Here is a 27,900-nt window from a genome sequence, read left to right on the forward strand (position 1 = left end):
TGTAAATTTAGTCGGCTCCATCTTGGATACTAGCCTACAAAGTATCCAGGACACCTTCAAGTAGCAGTGTCTTAGAAAGGGAGCGTCCATTATTAAGGACCCCCTGCACCCAGGGCATGCCCACTGTTACTCACTGTTACCATCAGAAGCCTGAAGGCACACACTGAGCGATTCAGAAACTGCTTCTTCCCCCCTGCCATCTGATTCCTAAATGGACATTGAACCCATGAACACTACCTCACGTTTTAAAATATATATTATTTCTGTTTTTGCACAATTTTTAATCTATTCAATATATGCACACTGAAATTGATTTACTATTATATTTTTCTTCTTCTTCTATATTATGTATTGCATTGAACTGCTGCAAAGTTAACAAATTTCACGACACATACCAGTGATAATAAACCTGAGATTCTGAGAACCATAAACAAAAATAACAATGAAAGGTGAATTTCATCAGCTCAGAGCTTCCCTCCTTCCTAACAGAAGAAGCACAGATTCCACCTACACTGGCTTCTAGCTCAGACCATATGACTGGGTAATAAATTCAGAAACATACATACACATTTATCAAGATGTGGACACCACACAATAAAATTCAAATGTATCGTTTCACAGAAATCCGTGATTTAAATTTCTTGCAGAGAGAAACGTGGAATAAGAGAGATTAAAGCAATTAGTTGTATTGTGGTTAACTTCAACATTACTGATAGTGGAAGCAGCTATCCATTCCATGAAATGTTTCCCTGGTGAACAAGTAGCAATGAGAAACAAGAATGAGAGATCACAGAAATTAGCAAAAGAATTGTCAAATCAAAATGCATAATACTGAGAAAAAATTCACAGATCATAAGAGCACTAGACCAAAGATTTTGAGGTAAAACTTTACCGTGGAAATTTGTAGAAGTTAATTCGATGAATATTGGACAGCAGAAATTTTAAATATTTTACTATGAAAGCTACTGGATTTGTGATAATACCCAATTCCAACTCTAAATACAAGTTATAAAACAAGAAATTATCAAGAATGCAACTAAGGTTGAGCAGTAAATGTGGCTTTCCCACTTTTATCAAAGTTGGCAGAATTAAAGAAAGAAACTGACATTATTCTGCGTAAATATCTTTAGGCAAGTAAACTTTAAAATATTTTGAAAATAAAGCAAATTTTTGCATATTACACCAATGACATAGACTAAGTAATTTACTAAAATGCCTTACTTCCAGCAGTTTTGTCACCTTTTTAAATGTTCAAGTTTTGAACGGTTAATGAGAAAAACATTTTTGTTGATGTTCAAAATGCATCCAGTCATACTGCAAAGCACAAAATTCTGCGGCTTCAAAATCATTACTACTGATGCCATTATGAAACTAAACCTCTTCATGTCACCTTCAAATAACATTTCAATATGTCAACACAAAGAATTCAGCTTGACCATGTATTAACATTATTTGAAATACCAAATGACTGATGAAGTTCAAGGGTGTTGAGGAAGTAAGAAATGATTCTCTGATTCTGGTAAATAGTGGGTTAAGATTAGGTGCCAGCTTGGAAACATCAAATGACAACTTAAGACAAAAAAGCAGATTAACACAGGAAAGCCTGCAAATGCAACAATTCAGTTGAGGCAAATAAAGGTTCAGCAGGGGTGAAGGGGAGAATAAAAAACAGAAAAAGGGGGAGAGAGTGGAAGAAAATAAAACAATTAGAGAATATCACATCACATATCTCACAACACTTGAATTGTGTTGCTTCTTTTGGCAAACAAGTGATTACTCACTGTGAAAGCAATATCACTTTCTGTGATATGTAACAAGATATTGCTTCTCTCTCAAACTACACTGCTTGAGATCATACATTTCATTCAGAATTAAATCACTACTCTTGAGCATTCTTTCCCTAGTTTCACCAAATAAATTAACAACTGACTGGCACATCTGGGGAGAGGACAGTGGAGCATGGGAGAAAAGAAAGGGTAGGGGGAGCCGACGGTGGTAATGGGCAGTTTAGAGAAGGGGTGAGATGGCAACCAGAATAGGAAATGGATAAAGAGAAGGGGGGGGGGGGGGAGAGAGAGATAAATTACTGGAACTCAGAGAAATCAATGTTCATACCATTAAGGCTGATTTATAGTTGTGCGTATGGGCTACGCCATAGCCCTGATTTTCACTTCTGCATCGCTCTACGCCGTAGCGAGCATGCATTGGTGTGCACCAAGACGCTAGTTGGCGGTGGGGGTTTCTATGCCACTGTGTTGAGACATGGACAAGGAAATGCATTTCAAACATTTTTGCATATCGGCAGGTAGATTTGGCGATGTGGTTCATCTATTTCGCATTGGTGTACAGACATGACAGAGAAGAAGCAACCACAACTGCATAGGAGGAAATGAGATGCTACCAAGCGGACCAATCACAGTTGTTGCGGTCTGCGTCGCTGCAACATGTGAGTTACTACTTTGAGGAGGGGCACATCACCCTACAGCGCCGATGCGAAGCACAAGTATAAATCAGCCTTTAGGTTGGTAGCTACCCAAGGTGTGCTCCTCCAACCTGAGAGTGGTCTCATTGTGGCATCCACCATGGACTGGCATGTAAGATTAGGAATGGGGCTTGAAATTAAAATGGTTGGCCACTGGGAAATCTATTTTTTGTAGTTGGATGGAGCAAAGGCACTCTATGAAGCACTCCCCCAATCTCCATTAGGTCTTAACCATGTAGAGGATGCCGCACCCGAAGCATCATATACAGTAGATGCCCCTGTCAGGCTTGTGTGGTGTTGCCTCACCTGGAAGGACTGTTGAGGTCCTAAATGGGGGTGAGGGAGGTGGTTCAGGGGCGTGTACAGCACTTGTTCCAGTGTCAGGAGAGAGATAGTGGGAGGAATAAGTGGACACAGGAGTTCACATAGACAGTGCTTTGGATTTGGCTTATTATTGTCACATGTACCAAGGTACAGCAAGAAGTTGTCTTGCATAATGTCCAGTCATTACACAATGCACTGAGATAGTACCAGGTAAAATAGCAGAATGAAGTGCAAAGGCTACAGGGAAAGTGTAGTGCAGTTAGATGCACAGACATCCTTCTCAACATTACTACTCTTCAATTGTTTTTTGTTATCCACTAACATAACATATTTCACCAAAGACCCTTTGCTTCCTGTGATTAATGACCACTCCATTAGTTACATAGAGCAACACAGTATAGATCCAGTCCCTTTGGTCCAATGAATACACACCGACTATGTTGCCCCCTAGCTAGTCCCAATTTCCTGCATTCGGCACATATCCATCCAGGCTCCTCCCCTCCATGTACCTATTCAAGTGCTTCTACAATGATACTATGGTACCTGTCTCAATCACTTCCTCTGACAACTCATTCCATATATTCATCACCCTCTTCTTGAGAAGGTTGGCAGTCATATCCCTTTTAAATCAATGCCCTCTCATGCTAAATATATATCCCATAGTTTTGGACTTCCTACCTTGGGGAAAAGACCCTTACCATCAACCTGTGCCTCACAATTTTAAACACTTCTGCAAAGTCACCCCTCAATTTCTTATGTTCCAAAAAAATAAAGAACTAGCCTGGAAACCTCTCCTTATAACACAGGCCCTCTAGTCCTGGGCAATATCGGAGTAAATCCTTTCTGCAATCTTTCAAGTTTAAGCCCATCTTTCCTATAACAGGGTGACCACAACTGTGCACAGTAGTCCAAGTGCAGCCTCACCTACCAGTGATTTGTACAACTGCAACATAATGTTCCAGTTCCTTTTCTCAATGCTCTGACTGATGAAGGACAGCATGCTAAATGCCTTTTCCATCGTTCAATTCCAGTAATTCCTTAGTCCAATCCTAATTTCATTTTTTCTGACAAGCAAATGAAGCAAATCAGATGCCAGCATTCTGCAATGATTATTCTCAAAGTTTAAGCTAAAAACCATAATTTGAAGCAAGTCACCAGTTCATCAATTTTAAATCAATAATCGATTACTACCAGATGCAAGTTTTAAACTTTGCTGTGAAAAAAATAATGTTAAACTAATTAATTTACAGTCAGGCACCCGAGATTGTTTTTAATATAAATTTTGATTTACTTGTTTATATTTTTGTCTTCTGCATTCACGTGCCAGTAGAAAAGACCAAATGTTAGATTTCCAAATGTTCACTTTCCTAAAATTTAAATGTTATAGATGTTAGAGAAATTTTTCTAGCTACATTGGCACTGGAAGCATGGCAACAATGGTGGGCTGCCCCTAGCACGTCCCTAGAAGTTGGTCATTGACACAAATAATGCATTTCACATGTGACAAATAAAGCTACAGCTAAAGCTAATTAAAGTTCTAAGTTAATCCATTAGAATTATGCTATGACACCCTACACCTCTTTCATAACCTAGACATTGTGGCCCTTGGTCACAATAGCGCAATATGCTACTTCCAATTAAGGGCTTATTTAAGAGAAAAATTAGGTCAAACAATGTTATTGCCAAAATCTAATGAAATAGAAACTTTAATTCAAAAAGGAAAAACTAAAAAATTTATTTCTTGTATGTATAGCTTGATTCAAAAACAGGCAATTAAACAAGGAGTCCGTAAGTCAAGACAAAAATGGGAAAGTGACTTGAATATTAAAATTGAAGAAACAAATTGGTCAAGACTATGTCTTGATAGTATGACAAATACAATAAATGTCCGGTTAAGATTAGTGCAATATAATTTTTTTACATCAATTATATATTACACCACAAAAAATAAATAAATTAAATCCAAATTTATCTGATGTGTTTCCGATGTAACCAAGAAATCGGTACTTTTTTACATTCTACTTGGTCTTGTTCTAAAATTCAACCTTTTTGGACAAATTTAAGAGTTTTATTGGAACAAATTATTGGAACACAACTTCCACATAATCCAATATTATTTTTATTAGGCGATATTGAAGGGATAAAATCGAAACCCAAATTGAATAAATATTAGAAAGAATTCATAAAAATTGCACTGGCAGTAGCCAAAAAGGCTATTGCAGTTACTTGGAAATCGGATGCATACTTAAGTACAGATTGTTGGAAGAATGAAATTTCCAGCTGTATTCCACTTGAAAAAATTACTTATAATTTAAGAGATAAATATGAAACATTTTTGAAAATTTGGCGCTCTTATTTACAAAAGACAGGATTAAATATATAGGTGCTCTGAAGATAAAATAATTGGTTATTTGGGGAAAGAAAGAAATATATATACTAAAGTTATTACGAACTCCGTGGAGCATGTGGGGATCTTCCGATATCCAGGCACTCTTTCTTTCTTTCTTTTTTATTCTTTTTTTCTATAGGGATGTTAGGGGGAGGGGCTAAGGGGAGGGGGGAAGGGTATATATTTCTTTCTCTTTCTGTAATTATTTGAAAACTGAATAAAAAAAGTTTTTTTTTAAAAAGTGCAATATGCTTACTAGCTGATGTGTGTAGCAACAGTTAGATTTGCAGATCAACCGTTACCCATGGCAAAATACCCTAATACAAATAATTTAAAAGCAAAGAAAATACGGGGGGGGGGAAGAAAAGAACAAGGGGTCAAAATAGCCACTGCAACTCAATTCTTTCAAAATGTGATGCAGGATTTTCAACTTGAGTACAGTGTCAAAACAAGCTGTCCAGCTTGTCTAAAATGATAGTGGTTTCAATCGCATAACCAGTCAGCAGTATGTTTACTCATTCCAAAAGCTACCAGGCTGAAATTACAAGCTCACTATAATTAACAGAACTATACACCATGTCACCAAAGCTATCCATAAGAATAGTGTCAGACATTGGCAAATTTCAAACAGTGCTTATAAAGGTTAACTATTCAGTATGTAGGCAATCAAGCAGGTAAACAATATAGGGCATTCCCCTATTGCTGTTCATCTATAATGCATATTAACTCACTAGAAATACACAGTTTAACAGACTACCTCTGTTCCCTAAAAATGATGTCACTCCCAAATTACAAGAACACTGATCATGGCAGTACCTCTTAAATAACAAAGTACTTCTCTAATTTGTAACTGAAAGATCAAAAATATACTATCTCCACACTGCTTGAGACATGTTAAAATAACTCGTTCTTGAATTCTATCAAAGTCAAACAAACTGCAGTTTTTAATTACAGGTATTCATTCTCAAATGTTCAATGACCAGAGTCAAATTGCATTCTTGTACCAAAGCCATCCACTCCTCATGACCTTTCTTGTCTGTCCCCCAACCCATAATGCTCTGGTAGGCCGACCTCTTTTTCCTCAGTTTCAGTACTGTTTTTCCGATTTTCTTCTACCAAGGAACACAAGGGGATAAGAATGGACCAGCACCTGGTGCATCAAGTCCACTCTAACATTTAAAGTTATCTGCCCTAGGCCTGAACTCCTCTTCCATACTAGTTCCCAAAGCCCCAAATTCTCCAATCTTCAGTTAGCCAATCAATAGCCTGTTATTTCTATTGAGTCAATTATACTGTTAAAAACACAAATAAAATCACCAAAAGAAAACTTAATATGGGATGCAAATTGGAACACAAGTTTCATAAGTGTATTATTCAGGTACAAGTCAGAGTTACAAGTCTGGAGAAAAAAAATCTTACCTTTGAAATGCTTTGTTTTAGTAACTAAAAAATAATGTGATACTGCAAATTCAGAACATTGTCAACTCATTAAAGATTCTGAATTTGAGCCAGATTAAGTCTGCAAACTGAAGATATTTCTCCTGTTCATCCCTAAGCTTAGGAGGAGACAATGGCGCCTAACAGCAACTCCTTTGCTTGCATCTTCGAAAACAGCTCTATTTCTATCTTTAATATCTCTATTTTTCCCTTTAAGGGTTCTTTTGAAGACGCTAACCTAGAGTTGCACGCTGACTTCAGTTCTTTGTGGGAATGGGACATGCTCTTGGGGTTCTACAACTGGCCGCTATTTGATATGGAAGGATGCGGTGATTAGCTCACCTTTGGAGTTCCGGGAGCTCGTGGCTCTGCAGACTGGCTGACCGAATCTCCGGCTGTGTGCCAAGAGACCCAAGATCTTTGAGCAAATGGACTTTTAACATTGTAGTCAGCGAGTTATGTCTCCCCTCTCGCTGTGAAACGAAGGCACCTCTTTCTCCCTTATTAGGGAGAGAGAGAGAGAAAGAGCCTGTGGTATGTCGAATACCGGGTGAACGAGTAGTCTTTAGGGTACTGCAAGTGTATCTTTGCTGTTGCTTTGCTGCATGTTTGAGTGCTTGGAGGTGGGTGCCAATACTTTTTTTTTTGCTGGTGGGGGACTGGGGATCGTTGCTTTGCTGCTGCTAACGTGTAAGAGGAGGGAGTTGGAGGGGGGCTGTGGGGTTCTAACATTTAACTGTCATTCATTCTTTGGGGACACTCCTCTGTTTTTGTAGATGGTTGCAAAGAAAAAGCATTTCAGGATGTATATTGTATACATTTCTCTGACATTAAATGTACCTTTGAAACCCTAATATTCCAAAAGTCTTCTGTTTTCCCTTCAACAGGTCACAGATTGATGTTTTATTTTTCAGTGTGGGGTCTTCAAGAACAATTTGCATTCATAAGTTTGAATAGAACTTGACAAAAGGGAAAGAATTTCTAAAAATATAAGTACTAAATACACTCTCAAATATTACTCCTCAAACTAAGACACCTACATATATACAATTTTATGCACATTAATTCTGCTAACTCGCTCCATCAGCCTTCCAACCATCTCTGCCAAAACAATTGTCAGTAACAATTAAACAAAAGATGCCCAAAGTAGCACACATGGAATGTTGGAGGAACTCAGGAGGTTAGACAGCATCAAACTGTCCTGATTAAGGGTCTCAGCCTAAAACATCAACCATTTACTCATTTCCATAAAAGCTGCCTGACCTGCTGAGTCCCTCCAGCCTTTTGTTTGTGTTCCTCTGGATTTCCAGCATCTGCAGAATCTTGTGTTTATGTTTAATTAGAACTATTTAAAATTATTGTCTACAAATTCTTTGCACAAGTAGAATCACTAACCAAATGTAAATACTCCAAGTATTTGCATTCCTCCCATCTTACAGGTAATACACTCATTTCATTCAGCAGAATTGTAATTACTCAATTTAAGAGAGTACCTTAAATCTCATTGTTTTCAATTCATGATCTTAAACTCTTAGAAACAGTAGAAAGTAATTTGGACACCTACTAGCTACACCAATATTATCATTATTCCTTTCAAACTCTCAACCTAAAACAAGATTGCTTGATTGCTTAAATGTAATGCTTCTCAAGTTCTAACCTATGTGTACCAAAATCTTTACATACAAATCTTGCGAACAATGTCTTAAAGCCACAACAAAAACGAGCATCCGTAATGCTGGAATTAGGGCAGGGCATCTATTTCATAATTACCAGTAATGTGTGATGTATGATTTATGGTCAAAGCATCAGGATGAAGAAGAAAGTTAGCCTCTTTTTCACTAAACCATACCATCACCATTAGACTCTGAATATAAAAATATGTTCATTGTTATCGCAGTTCTGACATTTTTTTTCCAGGATTGTTCAGGTTAATTGCTGTTTATGTTTAGCTATGCACCCAGAATTGTCTTTTCACACAAACTAAAATTTGAAGCTTGTAAGTATAATTCTCATAAATCAATCAAAATCTGCTACTTCAAAGCTAGAAACCGAGAAACCAAATTTATGGTATAAAACCATTAACATTTTGGTACCAGCAATTATCAGCTTCCCAAATTTCCCAACCCTTCTGTGGAAAGCTAACTTTATTTTACTGCTACTCCTGGTTCATACGAAGATGTACACCATATAGTAGGAGAAAATACAAATGAAAACTGTTTCCTACTAATTCATGAAGCAGTATTTCTTTCCAAACGTTTTTGTCCAAAAACAATGTACTACATTGAGCAAATTTACTGTTATACAGTTAACAGTTTTATACTGAACTGTCAGTAGCCAAGTTGTTTCATAGTGCATTGCAATAGTTATGCATAGTGAAGACAGAATACTTTGAACTTGCACACTAAATATATTACAAACAATTGGGATGGAGTAATATCCACAAGAGATTCTGCAGATGATGGAAATCTAGAGCAACACACAAAACGCTGGAGGAACTCAGCAGGTCAGGCAGCATCTTTGGAGAGGAAGAAATAGTCAATACTTGGGGCCGAGGCTCTTCATTTGGAACTGATGAAGAGTTTCAGCCAAAGCGTCCAATGTTAATTCATTTCTATAGATACTGCCTGACCTGCTGAGTTCCTCCAGCATTTTGTGCATGGAGTAACAGCATTTTGTCTCTCTTCTTTTCAATAAAAGCCACATTACTATATGTTTGCATTAGTCTAACCACTACTGTCCACAGAAATATTACTAGAATAACATTCTGAATGAAAAAAATACTCATGTTCAGACAACCCCCAAAGTTAATTAGTTAAGATCAGGTTGGATAGGAGTCATTATAAACATTCTTAACGATTTAAAAGTAATGCATAATTTAGAGATTTCATCTGTGTTAAGTTTACAGTATTTTCAAAAGAAAATACAAATTTTTAAAAAAATTTTTTAAAGAGATACAGAATGGTAACAAGCCCTTCCGGCTCAACTAGCCCATACTGCTCAATTACACCCAAGTGATTAATTAACCTACTAAACTATATGTCTTCAGAATGTAGGAGGAAACCGGAGCCACTGGAGGAAACCCACAGGGAGAATGCACAAATTCCTAACAGACCCCAGCAGGAATTGAACCCAAGTCGCTGGCAGTGTAAAGCATTATGCTAACCATGATGCTACCATATAGTTAACTGCATGGCTTGCCAAAAGCAACACAAGGAAGAAAAAGTGTTGCCTTCTTTAATATTTAACAATTCCTTAGCAGCATACTTTTATAGAACATATATAACTTCAGACAGGAAGTTATCAACCTTGAAGCTACACACCCAAGTCTGAGAGTTGCAAACCAAGCCACTGTCCTGAGATCTGAGCACACGATTTTGGTCACAGACTTCACTGTGCTCCTGATAACTAATCACTGCTCACTGATAAAATGTTGTCTTCTGCTTGGATATTAATGCAGGACGCTACCAGCCCTCTCAGACAGATGGAATAGATCTTTTCTGGAGTGTAGAACGCACACCATGGTGTGTTTGCACATACTCAAGAGCGTCACCTGTGTGGATAACTCTGCAGTTCCCACATTGGCTTCTTCAGACATCTCGGTACCCACAAAACCAGAATGAAAGCAAGGCAACCTAGGTCCCAAGGAATTGTTTAATAAAAGACTATCTGAACAGAATCAATGGATTTCTCCCAACTAAGACTTTAGTACTTTTTTTAAAGATTATATTGGTCAGCACAACATGGAGGGCTGAAGGGCCTATACTGTGCTGTATTGTTCTATGGTTCTAAGACAATACTCCTTCAAGCATAATTTAAATTATTATTTTTAATAATCTTAATGTTTTAAATAATTTAACTTTTTAAAAAGTAAACTTCATCCTCCATAATCAGAGCACATCTTCAACTCAAACACAATGGCATTCTGTTTGGTTAGGGAACATAATTAGAACTATCTGGAAATAGGATTAGATACAAGCTCCTTCAGTTTGCTTTATTTTAAATGTATGCATACTGGCAAACATTATCACTGAGTTAAGCTATCAAGGATATAATCCAGATGCTCTAAATAATTTGACTGTACTGTTAAACCCTTTTCTGAAAAGCAGGAGTACATACACAGCAGCAGAACAGACCTGAGCACATAATTTGGACAGAGCCTTCAGTGCACACTATGAAAACCTCCATTCAGAGGCAACACATTTCAAAAGAATCATCATACTCAAGCATATATAAAACCAAATCCAACAGTACTATTCAAAGGTAGTTAGTTCTGCCAATGCCCTTCCCAATAAATCAACCAGCATGGCTCGAACAAATTAAATGCTCACTTTGCACAAATTAACTACAAGCCTGTCCCACCCAACCAGTAGCAAAATCTAGTTTTAATCAGTACTAATTGCCCTTTCCATAGATGCTGCCTGACCTGCTGAGTTCCTCCTGGTTTTCAACATCTGCAGAATCTTCTGTCTTTATTAATTAGTACTTTCTCCCAAATACAAACTACTATAATTTGGCCATGATAATGAGAAGAATTAAACTTTTAGAAAAACTTTTTGTTTTAAACAAAGCATAACCATAAAAATATCATTGCAAAGCTTCCTTAGAAAAAAATCATTGCTTCATAAGCAATATAGGTGAGGGGACCAGGGAGAAAGCGTGAGAAAGAAAGGGAAGGAGTATGTGGGGTGGCTGGCAGAGAAAACAGGGACAGACTTGGACCCTGAAATACAAATAGAGATAGTCTTTTAAAAGCAAGATTGCAAGTTTCTTAAAGAATGTTCCAAAGAGAAAAAATGTGCTATGACTAGGAAATACACAGAAAACAAATAAATCAGAAGGCTACAGAAGGATCATAAAAATTGGAGCAACCCGCTCATATCGAGGTAAAATTATGGGTTTTGAAAATAATTAAGCAACATATAATCAAAGTGATAGGTTACAGGGGTGCACTTCAGTAGAGAAAGCGGCTAGGTGTATACAAAATTCCCCCTAGTAAGGACCTAGACTAGGTGCTAGTTAATGTTTTTGAAGGAGAGCATATTGGGGCGTATCAAAGAAGAAAATCCAGAGAAGATTTTAGCACAGATTTGGGTGTCAGTTGCTTTAAGTGAACACCAGACCAAAGCAGGCATGAAACAGAGCAAGGGCCACAATTTTCCAATGACCGAATGCAAGAATTTTTTGGTAACTGGCCATGCTCTTTTCTCATTGCTGTCACCAGGAAGGTTGGGACCCACACCACCAGGTTCAGGAATAGTTACTACCCCTCAACCACCAGGCTCTTGAACCAGAGGAGATAACTTCACTAACCCCTCCACTGAACTGTTCCCATAACCAATGGGCTCACTTTCAAGGACTCTTAACCTCATGTTCCCATTACTTTCTGCTTTTTTTTCCTTTTGTACTTACACACCTGCTGTCTTTTGCACATTGGTTGTTTGACTGTTCTATTCCAGTCTTTCACTGTTTCTAATGTGTTTCTTGGATTTTCTGAGCATGTCCACAAGAAAATGAATCTCGGAGTTTTATATAGTAACATATATGTACTTTATCAAAGTACAACGAATGTACTCTGAACTTTGAAAGGCAACTTCAAGCGTTGTACAACTTTGGTACTGTTTGAACGCAAAGGACAAATGCTGAAGTCAGTAATAATTGACTGTGGGCAAGAACACAGAATCCTGAAGGAGAATATTAGCAATTTAAAATGAGAATATTACCAAAATGATTGTTGATCTCCACAATCAAAATGTAAAATGCAGTAATAAAATCGTAAGTAAATCCAAAATGAAAACATAATTCAACAATTTCCACAAGTAGTCATGGTTCACTGATAAAGATAGAAACATATTGTGGCCCAGTCTGATAAAGCAGGAACCAAATTATCATTCGTATAACAAAAAAATTAAGCCGGGGTATTGGAAAATAACGTTTGTAGTTTGAAAAACTACAAGTTATTATTTGCAAGTTTTGCACTGAAATTGTTTGAAACTGTACTTTATCATTTATTTGATTATCATCAAATTTGAATTTTCATTTCCAAACTTATGCATAAATAGCAGATTTTTAATATTAAAAAGCATGATGCAAGATATTCAAAAATAACCATCACTGGCATTATATTTAGATAATCTGAACACAACTGCAAAATTTTTAAAAATACAATTCCATTTATCCTGACAGTTCAATGTTCCAAAATGTTTTAGTAACTATGCCATAATTAAAAATTTCTGGCTCCTTATCACCAACTTATTAAAATCTTTGTATTTAAACAGATTAATATTTAATTTGGACTCAATAGTTTTGACTTAAAACATCAAAATTACCATGCTTTCCTATACTGTTACACATTTCCAATTTTTTTCAAATCTCTAATTTTTCATTCATTCCTTTAAATTTATGAAAACTGAAAATAAAGAAATACAAATTCAATTTTAAAACTGTCAGGATAAACAAAAAAAAAACATTTTAGTACTCCTCCTTTCCCAGATGTCAGAAACACTTGGCCTGTCAACATTGACATTCTAAACTTGCTTCCCTCCCTCGCCCCTCACCACCATTTTCCAACGACTCTTGCAGCAGGTGTACAGCAAGACAAGTTGGCAGTACTTTATTTTGGGCATATCCCAACCATTCAACGGTGCTAGAACAAGCTACTGTCTATGATCAAACCCATTCAACTTTTGATCAGTATGACAACTAGGTTGAAATATATTTTCCAACAAATAAAATTTGCCATACTTTTGCAAATGTCATTTACTGGCAACTGTTGCATACATGGTTCCAAAATAGTTTGATGAGCTTTTGCCTGTATAAGTGCTACTTTCAAACAATGCCAACAACCCTGGCGTTAGGCTGATGATCTAACATTTTATGGATGGGAGGAAAGCTGCTGCCGATGTTTCGATGTATTACCTGGAGTACTGCTGTAAGTGCTGTGACTCCTGAAGCTGCTCTCTGTGCAATAACTCGCATCATCGTCGTCTTCCTCCTCTTCTTCCTCATCGCTGGCCTGGTGATAATCGGAATCCTGCTCGTCCTCGTCCTCCTTCCCTCGCTCGTCCTCGTCATCATCCTCGTCCTCCTCCGACACCAGGCTCTCGTCCTCCTCCTCGCTCTCGTGGTCGTCGTAGATCACTTTGTTGACGGTCAGCCTGCGGGACCTGCCGCCCTGCCGCTGCTGCTGGTGGTGCTGCTGATGCACCGTCGCCCGGGCCCTGCCCCGGGTGGCCGTCCTGCCCCCTCGCGGGGTCCGACTCCCTCTACCGCCAGCTTCGGTCGACGAGTGATTGCCCCTCCTGTCCGCTCCTCTGCCCCTGCCCGTCCCGGCGGCCCGGTACCTCAGGCTACCCGCCGGGCCGCCGCCACCTGCGGCCGGCGAAGCATCGAGCGTCTTGGGCGGCCTACCTCTCCTCCCTCTCATGGCGTTCTCACCCCCCCCTCCACTTCAGTCGGCTTCAGTTACCCCCCCACCCCTTCTCTCTCTTTACCCCTTCCCCCCCTCAGCGGAGACCCTCCCCCCACCCCCTCCACAAAATGTTGGGATTTATTATTATTATTTTTTCCACAAGAGTCTGTCTGCTCCCTCCGCGGCCGGCCGGCGGGCGGGAGTGAGGCGCCGAGCCCCGCGCACTCGGACTATTATTATTATTTTCCTCCTCACCCTCACTCTCACACTCTCTCTCCCTCTCCCCCCTCCCTCCTCTCTCGCCTCCTGCTTCACTCCGATCTTCCGGCATCCATGTTGTATTCGGGGATCGCCGCCATTTTTGTCAACCAGTCAACTGGTCACGTGACGCCTGCCCTCCCTCCCCCTCCCCCCCCCTCACTTCCAGCCCGGCGCGCGCCGCCGCTTCCCAGGGCCGCGCGCACGCGCGCGCCTGCGGCAGCGAACCGGGCTTGCAATTCCCCCTCTCGGATAGAATATATACATAATAAATAAATAAATATAACTGAGTATGTTACTCTGCCCTTTCTTGTGCAGAACCATGTTCATGTTTTTTTTCAAACTTTAAAATAAAGCGTACAAAGTAAAAATTCTATTTGAGATCTGAACTACACAGCATCTTTATCTTCAGCAGATTTTGTACTGAAGCCGGTTGATTTAGAACAAAAACTTATCTCTTTTTGCAACAAACGCGATCAGCTGTGCGTATTTTGCTATTGGTTACTTTTAACTCCAACCGGAGATAGAGACTGCGGAGTGGAAAAGGAGCGGAGTAATTTCCGCCTTGGCAATCCACTCCCCGTAATAACAAAAGTAAATAATATTAATAAACTGGAGTTCGGGCCGGTCGATTCCCCAGTAGTTTATTAGTTCAGGCTTTAAATCAAATTGATGGAAGGGTCGGAGATTGGCGGTAGGAGCCCAGAGCCAATCAATGCGCTCGTAACATTGAACCCATGGCAACAGCGAATGAAAAGGCCTCTTCCAGAGAAAAGCAAAATAAAGCAACAAATTCCGCAAAGGACACTTTTAAATGTTGAAGTAGAGCTCGTCATTGTTAATTGTAAAATGCTGTTACAATCATTTGAACGAGGGTTACCGCTGCGCATTTTATGCTCTTCCTCCCCCACCCTCTTTTACAACGCACACGCACCTTTTAGACGCGTCCTGGGTGGGAAAAGTTCATTGCTCGTTCGGATATTAAAAAACTAGAGCCGACCGGGGACCCCAATTGTCAAAGTGCGGTGCCGGCGTCCGGTCACCGAGGAGGAAGTGCCACCTGTGCCCGGGATCCCGGTTTCGTCTGACCCGTCCGTCCCTTCCCAAACAACTCAGCTGCCCCGAGAGCGCAGAGCAGGAATTGGGTCAGATATGTACATCGGGGGAGAGTTTTCCCCAACTGGAGCAATCCAGGACTCGGGCAGAGTACTGTATCAGTTAAAAAAAAATTCTGAGTTCAGACAGCATGCGTGGAGAGAGAAATAGACTTTTCATCAGCATAAATGGGCGCGTCAAACGGCAAGATTCATGGGGCTTGGCAAATGTTGGTATTTTGCAACTCTGGGTGTGTTAGCACCTCTTGTACAGTACCAACAGGGATAACATCTGGGAGGTAAAAGTACATGTAGTGGACAGCGAGAGACCTTTTCTCCCCAGGGTGGAAATGACTAATGCAAAATGGCATGTTTTCAGGTGATTTAGAGGAAAGTATATGGGGGGTGGGGTCAAAGGCAAGTTCTTTCAGTAGAGTCACAAACACAAGAAAATCTGCAAATGCTCGAAATCCAGAGAAACACACACACACAAAGTGCAAGAGGAACTCAACAGGCCAGGCAGCATCTATGGAAAAGAGTAAACAATCGACATTCTTCTGCACTGGGATGAGACTTCAGAGCAAGAAGATGCAGGGAGGGGAGGAAGAAGTACTAGATGAAACCAGGAGAGAAGGAAGGGATGAAGTAAAGACCTGGGAAGTTGATTGGTGAAAGAGACAGGGGGCTGGGGAAGGGGGAATCTGACAGGAGAGGGCAGAATGCCATGGAAGAAAGGGAAGGGGGAGGAGCACCAGAGGGAGGTGATGGGCAGGTGAGGGGGGGGGACAGGAATGGGGAATGGTGAAATGGGGGGGCACGGCAGAAGAGATAGATATTCATGCCATCATGTTGAAGGGTACCCAGGTGGCCTCATTGCGGTACAGGAGGCTAGAGACTGACGTAAGGGAACAGCAAGTGGAATTGAAATGGGTGACAGCTGGGAGATCCCGTTTTTTGTGGCAGATGTAGTGCAGGGGCTCGGGTCTCACCGATATACAGCAGGCCGCACCGGGAGCACTGGATACTGTAGATGACCCCAACAGACTCACAGCTGAAAAGTCACTGCACCTGGAAGAACTGCTTGGGGCACAGGGTGCTGGGTGCACACAGCCACGTAGGGTGATGGTGGAGGCAGATGCACGAGGGGCATTTAAAGAAACCTTTAGATAGGCACGAGGATGATAGAAAAAAAATGAAGGGCTACGGAGGAGGGAAGGATTAGATTGAGTAGGTTTAAAGGTCAACACATCATGGGGCAAAGGCCCCAAACTGTTCTATAAACAAAGTGTTCATGGGGTTCTCAAGTTGCAGAGTGGCGTCTATCCACAATCTTAGTGAAAATGCTCTGAAGTGCTGGCCATGATTTTGTTCAGTCCATATCAATGACCAAAGTGCAAGAGAACAAATGTAGGTAGATTATCAAAACAACACCTTCCACAAATTCTCCAGCCCTTTCTGTTGTTTGCACAAGTTCTTTTTCCAAATTAGCTTCCCCACAATTGTACTAAAACAAAGTCCCATGAAGGATCACGGCCCGACTGTTTATTCCCCTCCACGGATGCTGACTGACGTGCTGAGTTCCTCCAGCATTTTGTTTTGTGTAGTTCTTTTTTCAAAAAAAAAACAATGCAACTCTCTTTTCTCCAAGGAAGCATCTCAGGACTCTTCACAGAACTGTAACCAGAAAGAAAAATTATAAAGGACAGGTGGTCAAGTAGCCAGTATTTGTGGAGGCTCATATGAAGCGTGGAACAGAGGGGAATGTCAGAGTAGAGCCCACTCCAGCACTAGAGACTGAAAGATATCCTAGACATTCAAGTACTGTCCAAATCTTGATTTTATCTTCAATTTACTTGGAAGGTAAAAAATGGCCTGACAATGTCCATGACGTGGTAGAGTCTGACTGTGTTTGCCTCTTACCCTCGAGCTGCCGTACGTATCATCAATAAACAATCAGTCACACCAGCATCAAAATATTGGCTGCAAGTTCTTTGTCTTCTGATGGATACCATTGTATCATGTTAGGCCTAAAGACAAGCCTGGTGTTCAAAGTCAGTTTGTTATGCTTGTACTACCAGCGGTGTATGGGGTGTCCAGCAAGGGTAACACCTCTGGTGAAGGGGCTTGTTGTGTCCATTCCAGGGCAGCTCACTCACCTTTGGGGCCCACCGGACACTCAGCTCTCACCTGTGGCTCCAAGTCGCTGTTTGGATGCGACAGTGGCCACAGCCCGGTACACCGGCTTCAACGGGCGAGGGTAGCTGGCGGCCTCGTAACCCGGCGAGGAGGGGACGTGCCTGTCCGAGCATGCGGAGTCAGCTCCGGTGGACTGAGCAGATGAGATCCGCGGCGAGTCCCAACGGCCAGGAAGGCAGTTCCGCCATGCTTCGGGCAGAGCGAAGGGCACGACCAGGCATAGAAGACACCATGGTCATCCACTGCGAGCAAAGGCGGCCCCAGTTTGTGACGCCTGTTTGTACCACCGGACCCAGACTTCTGGGGTCGAGCGAGTGGAACTGCCCCAGTACAACAGCTTTTCCTCTTTGAAAACTCTCCTGCGCTGGTTTCCCGTCATCGGCGGACACGATGGAAGACTACTATATACTACCTTAAGATTTACTTCCTTGCAGGGGGAAAAAAAAACAGCAGAATTTTACAATAAACTGAGACTGAGACAAAAGGCAAACTGTGCAAATAAAAAAGCTGGGGACCGAGTTGTAAAGGGCTGTTGAACGTAGTCTGTAGGCCACAGAATCAGTTCAGAGTTGTTGTAAATGAATTATCCACATCAGTTCGGGAGACGGAGCTTGTACAGTAATAACTGTTCCTATTCCTGATGGTGCAGGATGCAACAATTCTTTACCTCCTGCCCAATGGTATTAGTGGCAAGGATAGTGGGGGCCCTTAATGATGGGTGATGCTTTCTTGTAACAGCGCTCCATGTGAGTGTACTCAGTAGTGGGGATGGCTTTGCCTGTGATGGGGTGCATTGTGACCACCATTTTAAACCTTTTCCATATCGTGGCCTGGTATGGGAAATACCAATCAGTTAGGATACTCTCCTCTCGGCATCTATAGAACTTTGGCAGTTTTTGACGGCGTGCCAAATCTACAGAAACTTCTGAGAAAGTAGAGGTGCTGTTATGTCTTGTGTGTGTTGACACTGATGTGCTGGTCCCTGGACAGATCTCCTGAAACATTTAACAATTTTTAAAAGAAGAAACTCAATAGAAAGGGAGGAAAAAAAACTATAGATTCGGGAAATCTGAACTCAGATCAAAATTCAAAGTAAACTTATTATTACCATCTACAAACCTGAGATTCGTTTTCTTGTGGGCATTCACAGGAAAACAAAGAAATGCAATAGTGAGTAAAAACCTCACATAAAGACTGATAACCAACCTGCAGAAAACAGACATACAAAACATGAACTGTAGAGTCCTTGAAAAGTTCAAAGTAAATTTATTATCAAAGTATATATGTCACCATATACAACCCTGGGATTCGGTTTAAACAAGCCCATAGGTTGTGGAATCAGTTCAAGAGCTGAGGTGAGTGAAGTTATCTACATTTGGTTCAGGTGCCTGATGGTTGAAGAGTAAACTTCTGAAATGTCAGAAACTATACCTGCGGGAGAAAACACTCCCTTGTTTGAGCACCTAGGCTACAAGTTAACACATTTGAAAAGTACATAAAGCAAAATACCAGCAGCAGCAGGAAGAGCTGGGGTCAGTATCTATGGAAAGAGAAGTCACCTCTTATCACAACTAGTCCAAAAAAATTGTAAAGGTTGGTGATTAAATGGAAACCCCGAGACAATCAAAGGAGACAGGTGAAGGTGGAGCTGGCTAAACAAGGGAGCTAAAGATTGGTGTGAGTAGAAGATCTGAGAGATGAAATTGAAAAAGCTTTTGTTCAGTTTTACATTTCCAAAAATTTACTTAGAAGATAAAATAAATATCTTTTTAAAATTGCTGTTCAAATAGTTCCTGGAGGTAATGTTTAAAATAGTGGATTTAATTCAGCAAGTTTATTCTTCCAAAAGAATACAAATTACATTTCACCACAATAATATAAAAATGTAGGTGCAGTTATATTTTACAAAGTGGGGGGAAATTAATTTTATTGGAATGTTTTTTAAAAAAAAACACACTTCATCATCTTTAGCACAGGAAGCCCATTCTTACCTGGTCTTGCCTACAAGTGATTTCATCTCCATTCCAACATGATTGGTGATTAGTTAATTCTATATCAGCTTAATGCTGCATTCAGCTGTATCACATAGAGTTTGCCACTCAACTTGTGATTCAGGAAACCACCCCTCATCTCAGGACAATGATAGATGAGCAATTAGCTTCAGGCGAGATAACAATGCCCACATCCTGAAACATTAGATATTTTTAAGAAATATAAATGCAATTGTTCAGAAAATAGATCCAAAATGAGAGGCAGGGAAACATCTTATGCTGTTAAGAATGTGTTTATGAATCAAACTCGACCCAAGCACCACAGCAGTGAAGGGGTACAATAGACCTCATTAACACTCCATTGTTCATTGTGACAAATGTCACCAATTAATGAGTTGCTCTTCTTAAAGGAGAACAGCCTATAAACTGCCCTATCACATTGAAAAATTAAATCAGAATATTGTTGAGACTATTAATGTCTGTAGATGTAATCCTCGTGAATGGTCGGCACAAAAATAGGTGTGATACCGGAGTGGGTTATTCAGCCCGCTGACTCCCAATGACCAATCAATTGGATTGAGCAGCCCAGGAGATCAATCTCATTACCAAGTGAATGACTCCTCGGCATCTCATCAACGTTTCCAATTAGATCCGTCACAGTCATGTTTTCAATGTTCATAGGTAGACTGAGGAAGCAATGCGATTGCAGCAGGACTTAGATAAACTGGAAGAATGGGCAAAAGGGTGGCAGATGGAATATAGTGTTGGGAAATGTATGATAATGCATTTTGGTAAAAAGAGCAATAGTGTGGACTATTATCTAAATGGGGAGAAGGTTCAAACATCAGAGGTGCAGAGGGAATTAGGAGTCCTTGTGCAAGACTCCCAGAAGGTTAATTTACAGGTTGAGTCTGTGGTAAAGAAGGCAAATGCAATGCTGGCCTTTATTTCAAAGGGAATAGAATATAAAAACAAGGAGATAATACTGAGGCTTTTTAAGACACTAGTCAAGCTACACTTGGAGTATTGTCAACAGTTTTGGGCCCCATATCTCAGAAAGGATGTGTTGTCATCGGAGAGAGTCCAGAGGAGGTTCACAAGGATGATTCTGGAAATGAAGGGGTTAACATAAGAGGAGTGTTTTGCAGCTTTGGGCCTGTACTCACTGGAATTTAGAAGAATGTGGGGGGATCTTATTGAAACCTACCGAATATTGAAAAGACTAGATAGGGAGGATGTGGAGAGGATGTTTCCTGTGGTGGGGGTATTCAGAACTAGAGGGCACAGCCTCAAAATTGAGGAGAGAACAGAGGTAAGGAGGAATTTTTTTAGCCAGAGAGTAGTGAATCTGTTGGATGCTCTGCCACAGACTGCGGTGGAGGCCAAGTCCAATGCGTATATTTAAGGCGGAAGTTGATAATTTCCTGATCAGTCAGGGCATCAAAGGATACGGTGAGAAGGAAGGTGTACGGGTTTGAGTGGGATCCGGGATCAGCCATGTTGGAATGGCAGAGCAGATTTGATGGGCTGAATGGCCTAATTCTGCTCCTACATCTTATGGTCTTAATATTAAATGTAAAACAGGCCCAAATTAAGTGTTACTAGTTTTAAAGATAAATTCTCTGATCTGATTCATTTCCAGCTTTTCCAAATCTACAGGTGAATGTCAGGTTTGAGTGGAGTTGGGCTTCCAGTGATCTGTCTGTGGAAAAACAGATCTTCAAGACTTGGTGGTACACACACACACACACACACACACACACACACACACACACACACACACACACACACACACACACACACACACACACCTCGGTGGTGTACTGACATGAAAACAGAGAAACACACGGTTTTCAGTGATGTATACACAAACACAACCACACACACAAAGAAACACACAATCATGCACAAATACAACCACACACACAAAGAAACACACAATCATGCACAAACACACGCAAATGCAGACTCACTCTCACACACACAGGCACGCATGGTTATCTTAATGATTTCTGGAGTTGACTGGGGGGCATGCAGCCTAATCCTGCTTCTTTACATGCTCTCCACTCTCAGAAACCCTTTCTCTCCCACTTTCCACCTCTGCCACACTTCTTCCTGGACAAATTCATGTCCCAGATTTTTCCCAGAGATCATAAGGAAACATTGGAGCAGGAGTGGGCCACCCAGCCCTTTGAGCCTGAGCCATCAAATAGGGGTAAGGTCTGTCAGACTAAACCTCAGCTCCCTCTGTGCCACTACTCTCGAGCGAGCTTACGAAATGACGGGCAGAAAAGTCCATTGCTTCCTTGAGTTCACCCTACATTCAACGGTTGTGGCTCCGGGAGCAGGTGCTTCATTGGCCATGTCTGCTGTGGGGAGAGGATAAACCAGGGTGTACATTCTAAAATATTTACTTACACAACCCATAAAATAAAGAACAGTCAAAAGCAGGTGAATAAAAGACACACATGCTATTGTATGTGAGTTAACTGTCTTTAATAAGAAATAAATTTATCAATACAAAAACTTCTCTCCATCTTAAAAGTTCATTCCTCTAGTAGGTTAATCTGATCAACCATTCTAGATTTTAGATAGTAGATGATCAGCCATGATCTCAGAATGGCGGTGCAGACTCGAAGGGCCGAATAGTCTACTTCTGCACCTATTGTCTATTCTAGTTATCCCCTCACCTTCCTCTATCCATTACCTCAGTCACTGGCACTGCACTGAAAACACTTTAAACCACATTTAATAATGTTGTTTACATTGCAAATACAAGTAAGTGTTAGCACATTTTATTCAACATCCGTACTTTAACTTTATTTTTATACAATTCTTTATAATTGTTGAATTTTGGTGTTTTTTGTTGTATGTCACACCCTGACCAACACACCCTTGCAAATTCCTACCACAATAACATAAAAAGTATTCACCCCCCCCCCTTGGTAGTTTTCATGTTTTATTGTTTTACAACATTGAATCACAGTGGACTTAAATTGGCTTTTTTGACACTAATCAACAGAAAAAGACTCTTTTGTGTCAAAGTGAAAACAGATCTCTACAAACTGATCTAAATTAATTACAAATATAAAACACAAAATGATTGAATGCATAAATATTCACTCCCTTTAATATGACCCACCAAATCATCACTGGTGCAGCCAATTGATTTCAGAAGTCACATATTCAGTTAAATGGAGATCTGTTTTTGGAGACCTGTGTGCAGTCAAAGTGCTTCAATTGACTGTAGTAAAAACACACCTGTATCTGGAAGGTCCAGCTGCTGGTGAGTCAGTATCCTGGCAAAAACTACACCATGGAAACAAAAGAACGCCCCAAGCAACTTTGTAATAAGGTTATTGAAAAGCACAAGTCAGGAGGTGGACAGAAGAAAAGTCCAATGTCACTGAATATCCCTCGGAGTACAGTTAAGTCAATCATTAAGAAATGGAAAGAATATGGCACAGCTGTAAATCTGCCTAGAGCAGGCCGTCCTCAAAAACTGAGTGACTCTGGAAGAGGGGACCAGTGAGGGAGGCCACCAAGAGACTTATGATGACTCTGGAAAGGCTACAAGCTTCAGTGGCTGAGATGGGAGAGAGTGCACGTACAAAAGCTTCACGAGTCGCAGCTTTATGGGAGAGTGGCAAAGGGAAAGCCATTGTTGAAAAAACACACATGACGCCTTGGCTAGAGTTTTCCAGAAGGCGTGTGGGAGACTCTGAAGTCAGCTGGAAGAAGGTTCTATTTGTTTGATGAAACCAAAATTGAGGTTTTTGGCCATCAGACTGAACACTATGTTTGCCACTGCACATCATCAAAAACACACCATCCCTCACATGAAGCACGGTGGTGGCTGCATCATGCTGTGGGGATGCTTCACTGCGGCAGGCCCTGGAAGGCTTGTGAAGATAGAGGGTAAAATGAATGCAGCAAAGCACAGGGAGATTCTGATGCAGTCTGCAAGAGAACTGTGACTTGGGAGAAGGTTTGTTTTCCAGCATAAAGCTAAATCTACATAGAAATGACTTAAAAAACAACAAAGTTAACGTCTTGGAGTAGCCAAGTCAGAGTCCAGTCCTCAATCCAATCAAGAATTTGTGGCTGGACTTGAAAAGGGCTGTTCACTCATGATCCCCATGCAATCTGATAGAACCTGAGCAGTTTTGTAAAGCAGAATGAGGAAAATTTGCAGTGTCCAGATGTGCAAAGCTGATAGAGACCTATCCACACAGACTCAAGGCTGTAATTGCTGCCAAAGGCGCATCTACTTGAAGGAGGTGAATAATTGTGCAATCAATTATTTTGTGTTTAATAATTGTTATGAAGTTAGACCAGTTTGTAGAAACTTGTTTTCACTTTGACATGAAAGAGTCTTTTTCTGTTGATCAGTGTCAAAGAGGCCAAATTAAATCCACTGGGAGTCAATGTTGTAAAACAATAAAACATGAAAACTTCCAAGGGGGAGGGAGGTGAATACTTTTTATAGGCACTGTAATTGTATATGGCAAGTAAAGGTGTTTTAAAGTATATTTATTATCAAAGGATGTATAAATTATACAACCTTCTCACAGGTAACCACAAAGCAAGAAACCAGGAAGAACCCAATTAAAGAAGCCTGATCTTTGACATCACTGAATAAGAAGAAAAACTTTGAATGATAAGCTTGCCTTGCTTTCCAGATATACTTACTGTAAAAGGGGAATCATTTCTTCCAATTGAATTGCAGATTTGCAAGTTGCAAGTATGATCCACACTGGTTTCTGATTTGGTGCTGAGACCATTTATCCTGGGAAATGTCGATAGGTGATTTCATATCATTAAGAAATGACTCACACATTCTCATCAAGAAGGTATCTCAAACAAACATGTGGGCAATTATGGAAGCCCTTTAATATTATTTAGAGATACAGCATGGTAATAGGTCCTTCTGTCCCAATGAGACCACACTGTCCAATTACACACCTGTGACCAATTAACCTACTAACCTGTATCTCTTTAGAATATGGGAGGTTACTGGAGGTCCCATTATGCAAACTGATGCTAAATTGAAACAATTTATAATATCTGTGGTATCCATGTAAAATATCTAGAGAATTACAAAACTCAACAAGAATCCAAAAACTTAGTAATTAATTAACAATATTAGCATTAATTCCTTTGGAGCTGATTAGTGTCGACCAAGATTAGATAAATGCAAAAATTTACATCTTCAGGTTGCAGAAGGAAGTTGCTGAACAATTAGAGAAGGTCGAATTCAGAGTGCTCGTTATTGCCAAAAAAAAAGTCTGAAGCAGCAAATAACTTAAATTTCCAACAAGAATCATGATCGAAGACAAAAAAAAACAGAGCTTGGAAAAAGTAGACGACAATTGAGGCTGGTCAGCCCAAGATGTTGCACTGACCAAAACACTCAGTATTAGGTAGACTTGAACACCTGCTTGTTAATGCAACAACCTAATCAGCCAATCATATGGCAGCAACTCAATGCATAAAAGCATGCAGACATGGTCAAGAGGTTCAGTTGTTGAGACCAAACACCAGAATGGGAAAGGAATGTGATCTAAGTGACTTTGACTATGGAGTGATTGTTGGCACTAGATGAGGTGGTTTGAGTGTCTCATAAACTGAGATCTTCACATACAACAGTCTCTAAAATTTACAGAGAATGGTACAAGAAATGGAAAAAAAAACATCTAGTGAGCTGCAGTTCATTGGGCATACATACCTTGTTAATGAGAGAGGTCGGAGGTGAAAGGCCAGGCTGGTTCAAGCTGACTGGAAGGCGACTGTAACTCAAAGAATGATACGTTACAACTGTGGTGTGCAGAAGAGCATCTTTGAATACATAACACGTCGAACCTTGAAGTGGATGGGCTACAGCATAGAAGAGCACAAGCATACACTCAGTGGCCACTTCATTAGGTACAGGAGATACAGAAGATGTTGAATAAAGTGGCCACTGAGGGTATAAATCTACTCCACGATCAACCTAACCTCCCCTGCTAGATGGGTTGCATGGTAGCGTAGCGGATAGTGCAACAGCTTACAACGCGGCGATCAGCACTCCTTCTCCCTGTGACCATCTGGGTTTCCTTCTGGGTGCCTAGTTTCCATCCACGTTCCATGGATCTACCAGTTAGTAGGATCATTGGTCACAGGAGTGTAATTGGGCCGTGTGGGTTCATTGGACAGAAAAGGCCTGTTACTGTGCTGTCTGTCTAATAAATTTGTCTTCGGTACAGATGTATTCAGTCCTCAACTACAGCTTAGAAGCTTATAACAAGGAAAAAAAATTTCAGGAATAGTATACACACCATATAGGAGCATAATTAGGCCATTTGGCCCATCGAGTCTGCTCCACTATTTCATCATGGCTGGTCCATTTCCCTCTCAGCCTTCTCCCCATAACCTTTCACACCCTGTCAAATCAAGAATCTATCAAGCTCCACCTTAAATGCACCCACAGGCCCCCTCAGTCGCCTGTGGCAACAAATTCCACAGATTCACCAGTGTTTGGCTGTTCTGTCTGTTCTAAATGGGCATCCCTCTATTTTGAGGCTCTACCCTCTGGTCCTTGACTCCCCCACCAAAGGAAACAGCTTCTTCACCTCCACTCTATCAAGGCTTTCAACATTTGACAGGTTTCAATGAGATCCCCCCCCCCATTCTAAATTCCAGAGTGTGCAGGCCCAGAGCCATCAATGGCTGCCCATATGGTAACCCTTTCATTTCTGGAATCATTCTGGTGAACCTCTACTGAACCCTCTCCAATGTCAGCACACCCTTTTCTCCAAAACTGCTGACAACACTCCAAGTGAGGCCTCACCATACAGCCTTAGCATTACATCCTTGCATTTATGTAGTCTGATAATAAATAACTTTGAACTTTGAACTAGCTTAACCTCCCTCAGATGTGCCATCATATCCACTCCTACGTTTAAAGATCCTGATGCAGGGTTTCAGTCCAAAATTTCAACCATTACTTTGCCTCCAGAGATTCTACCTGACCTGCTGAGTTCCTCCTGCTGTTTTTTTTTGCTACCTGTGGAGATAGACTTCAGTGTCTGTTGGACAGGTATGTAGATAGGCAAGGTTTAGGTCAAGGTCAAACACTGGTAAATTATGCCATCTTGGTTGGCATGGACCAGTTGGGCCAAATGGCCCTTTCCATGTTGTATGACCCTATGAATCTCTCTATTCCTCTGTGGCCACTCAATATCTGCCCCCCCCCCCCCCACCCTCACCTGTACTGAATATTCCTTCGTTTTTTTGCAACTCTCTGGACTAAATCTCATTTGCTACTTTTTACCCAATTGTCCCGACCCCGACCCTCTGTCGGGCTGAGGCTTCCTACCTTGCTGCTGTCCACAGGGGAAATTTTGGTATCGTATTTTAATGTGTAGTCTAAATGTATGATGCCATGGAATGGAATAGGTACAGATCCTGTGGAACCCCCAAAGTAACACGCACGAAGTTCTGCATGAACTCAGCAGGTCAGGCAGCATCTATGGAGGGGAAAAAGCAGTCATCGTTTCAGGCCGAGACCTTTCATCAGGACTGGAAAGGAAGGGGGAAGAAGCCAGAATAGGAAGGTGTGGTGATGGGAAGGAGTACAAGCTAGAACCGGGGGTTTCCCAACTGTTTTTATGCCGTGTGTCCCTACCATTGACCAAGGGGTCCACGGACCCCAGGTTGGGGACCCCTGAGATAGAAGGCAAGTGAGGGGGAGAGGGGAATGAAGTGAGAAGCTGGAAGGTGATAAGTAGAAGGAATTTGACAGCAGAGGAGGGGGGACCATGGAAGAAAGGAAGGAGGAGGGGCCCCAGAGGGAGGTCAGGGGAATGTGAGGAAAAGGGAAGGGTGAGAGGGGAGCCAAAACGAGGGATGGAAAAAGAGAGAAAGGGAAGAAAGCTGCTTATTATTGTAGCGTTGACTTAAAGCTGTGTACTCAACTTCAGACAATATTGTTAATTAGATATATTAATCCCAGTTAGCCGCATTAGTGCAGAATATGTGGAACATCCCAGCAAAGGTATAAAGCCATGCATGCAAATCCCATTTGATACGAGTGTTTGCACAGAGACAACATCAAAACAGTTCTGCAGAGAGGACTTACAACCCAATACGTCATTTACTCAGGTCTGTCCATCGATCGTCCACAAAGCCCGGGATGAGTGGGCGAGGGGGAATGAGTGGCGAAGCCTGAAGGTGGAAGAATAGTGTCGATGGAAAGCCCCTTTCCTGTCTGCCATTGGTAAGTTCTTCTCTTCTGCTCGGATAGATCCCCGTTTAACCAAGTCCAGAAGTGCACTTGGCTG

At 41.0% G+C, this 27,900-nt stretch overlaps 1 protein-coding gene across 13 annotated transcripts in view; it reads right to left on the reverse strand.

Moving 5' to 3' along the window:
• Positions 1-14,082, reverse strand: part of bptf (bromodomain PHD finger transcription factor) — a 174,142-nt gene extending 160,060 nt beyond the window's left edge. For all 13 annotated transcript variants that reach the window (XM_073026381.1, XM_073026379.1, XM_073026383.1 and 10 more), the window contains exon 1: positions 13,548-14,082. In XM_073026381.1, the coding sequence (XP_072882482.1) occupies positions 13,548-14,055 (508 nt within the window). In that variant the 5' untranslated portion in view covers positions 14,056-14,082. The remainder of the gene's footprint in view (positions 1-13,547) is intronic.
• Positions 14,083-27,900: the final 13,818 nt, after the last annotated feature.

Source organism: Hemitrygon akajei, chromosome 22 (assembly GCF_048418815.1).
Source record: "Hemitrygon akajei chromosome 22, sHemAka1.3, whole genome shotgun sequence".
Classification (NCBI taxonomy): Eukaryota; Metazoa; Chordata; class Chondrichthyes; order Myliobatiformes; family Dasyatidae; genus Hemitrygon; species Hemitrygon akajei.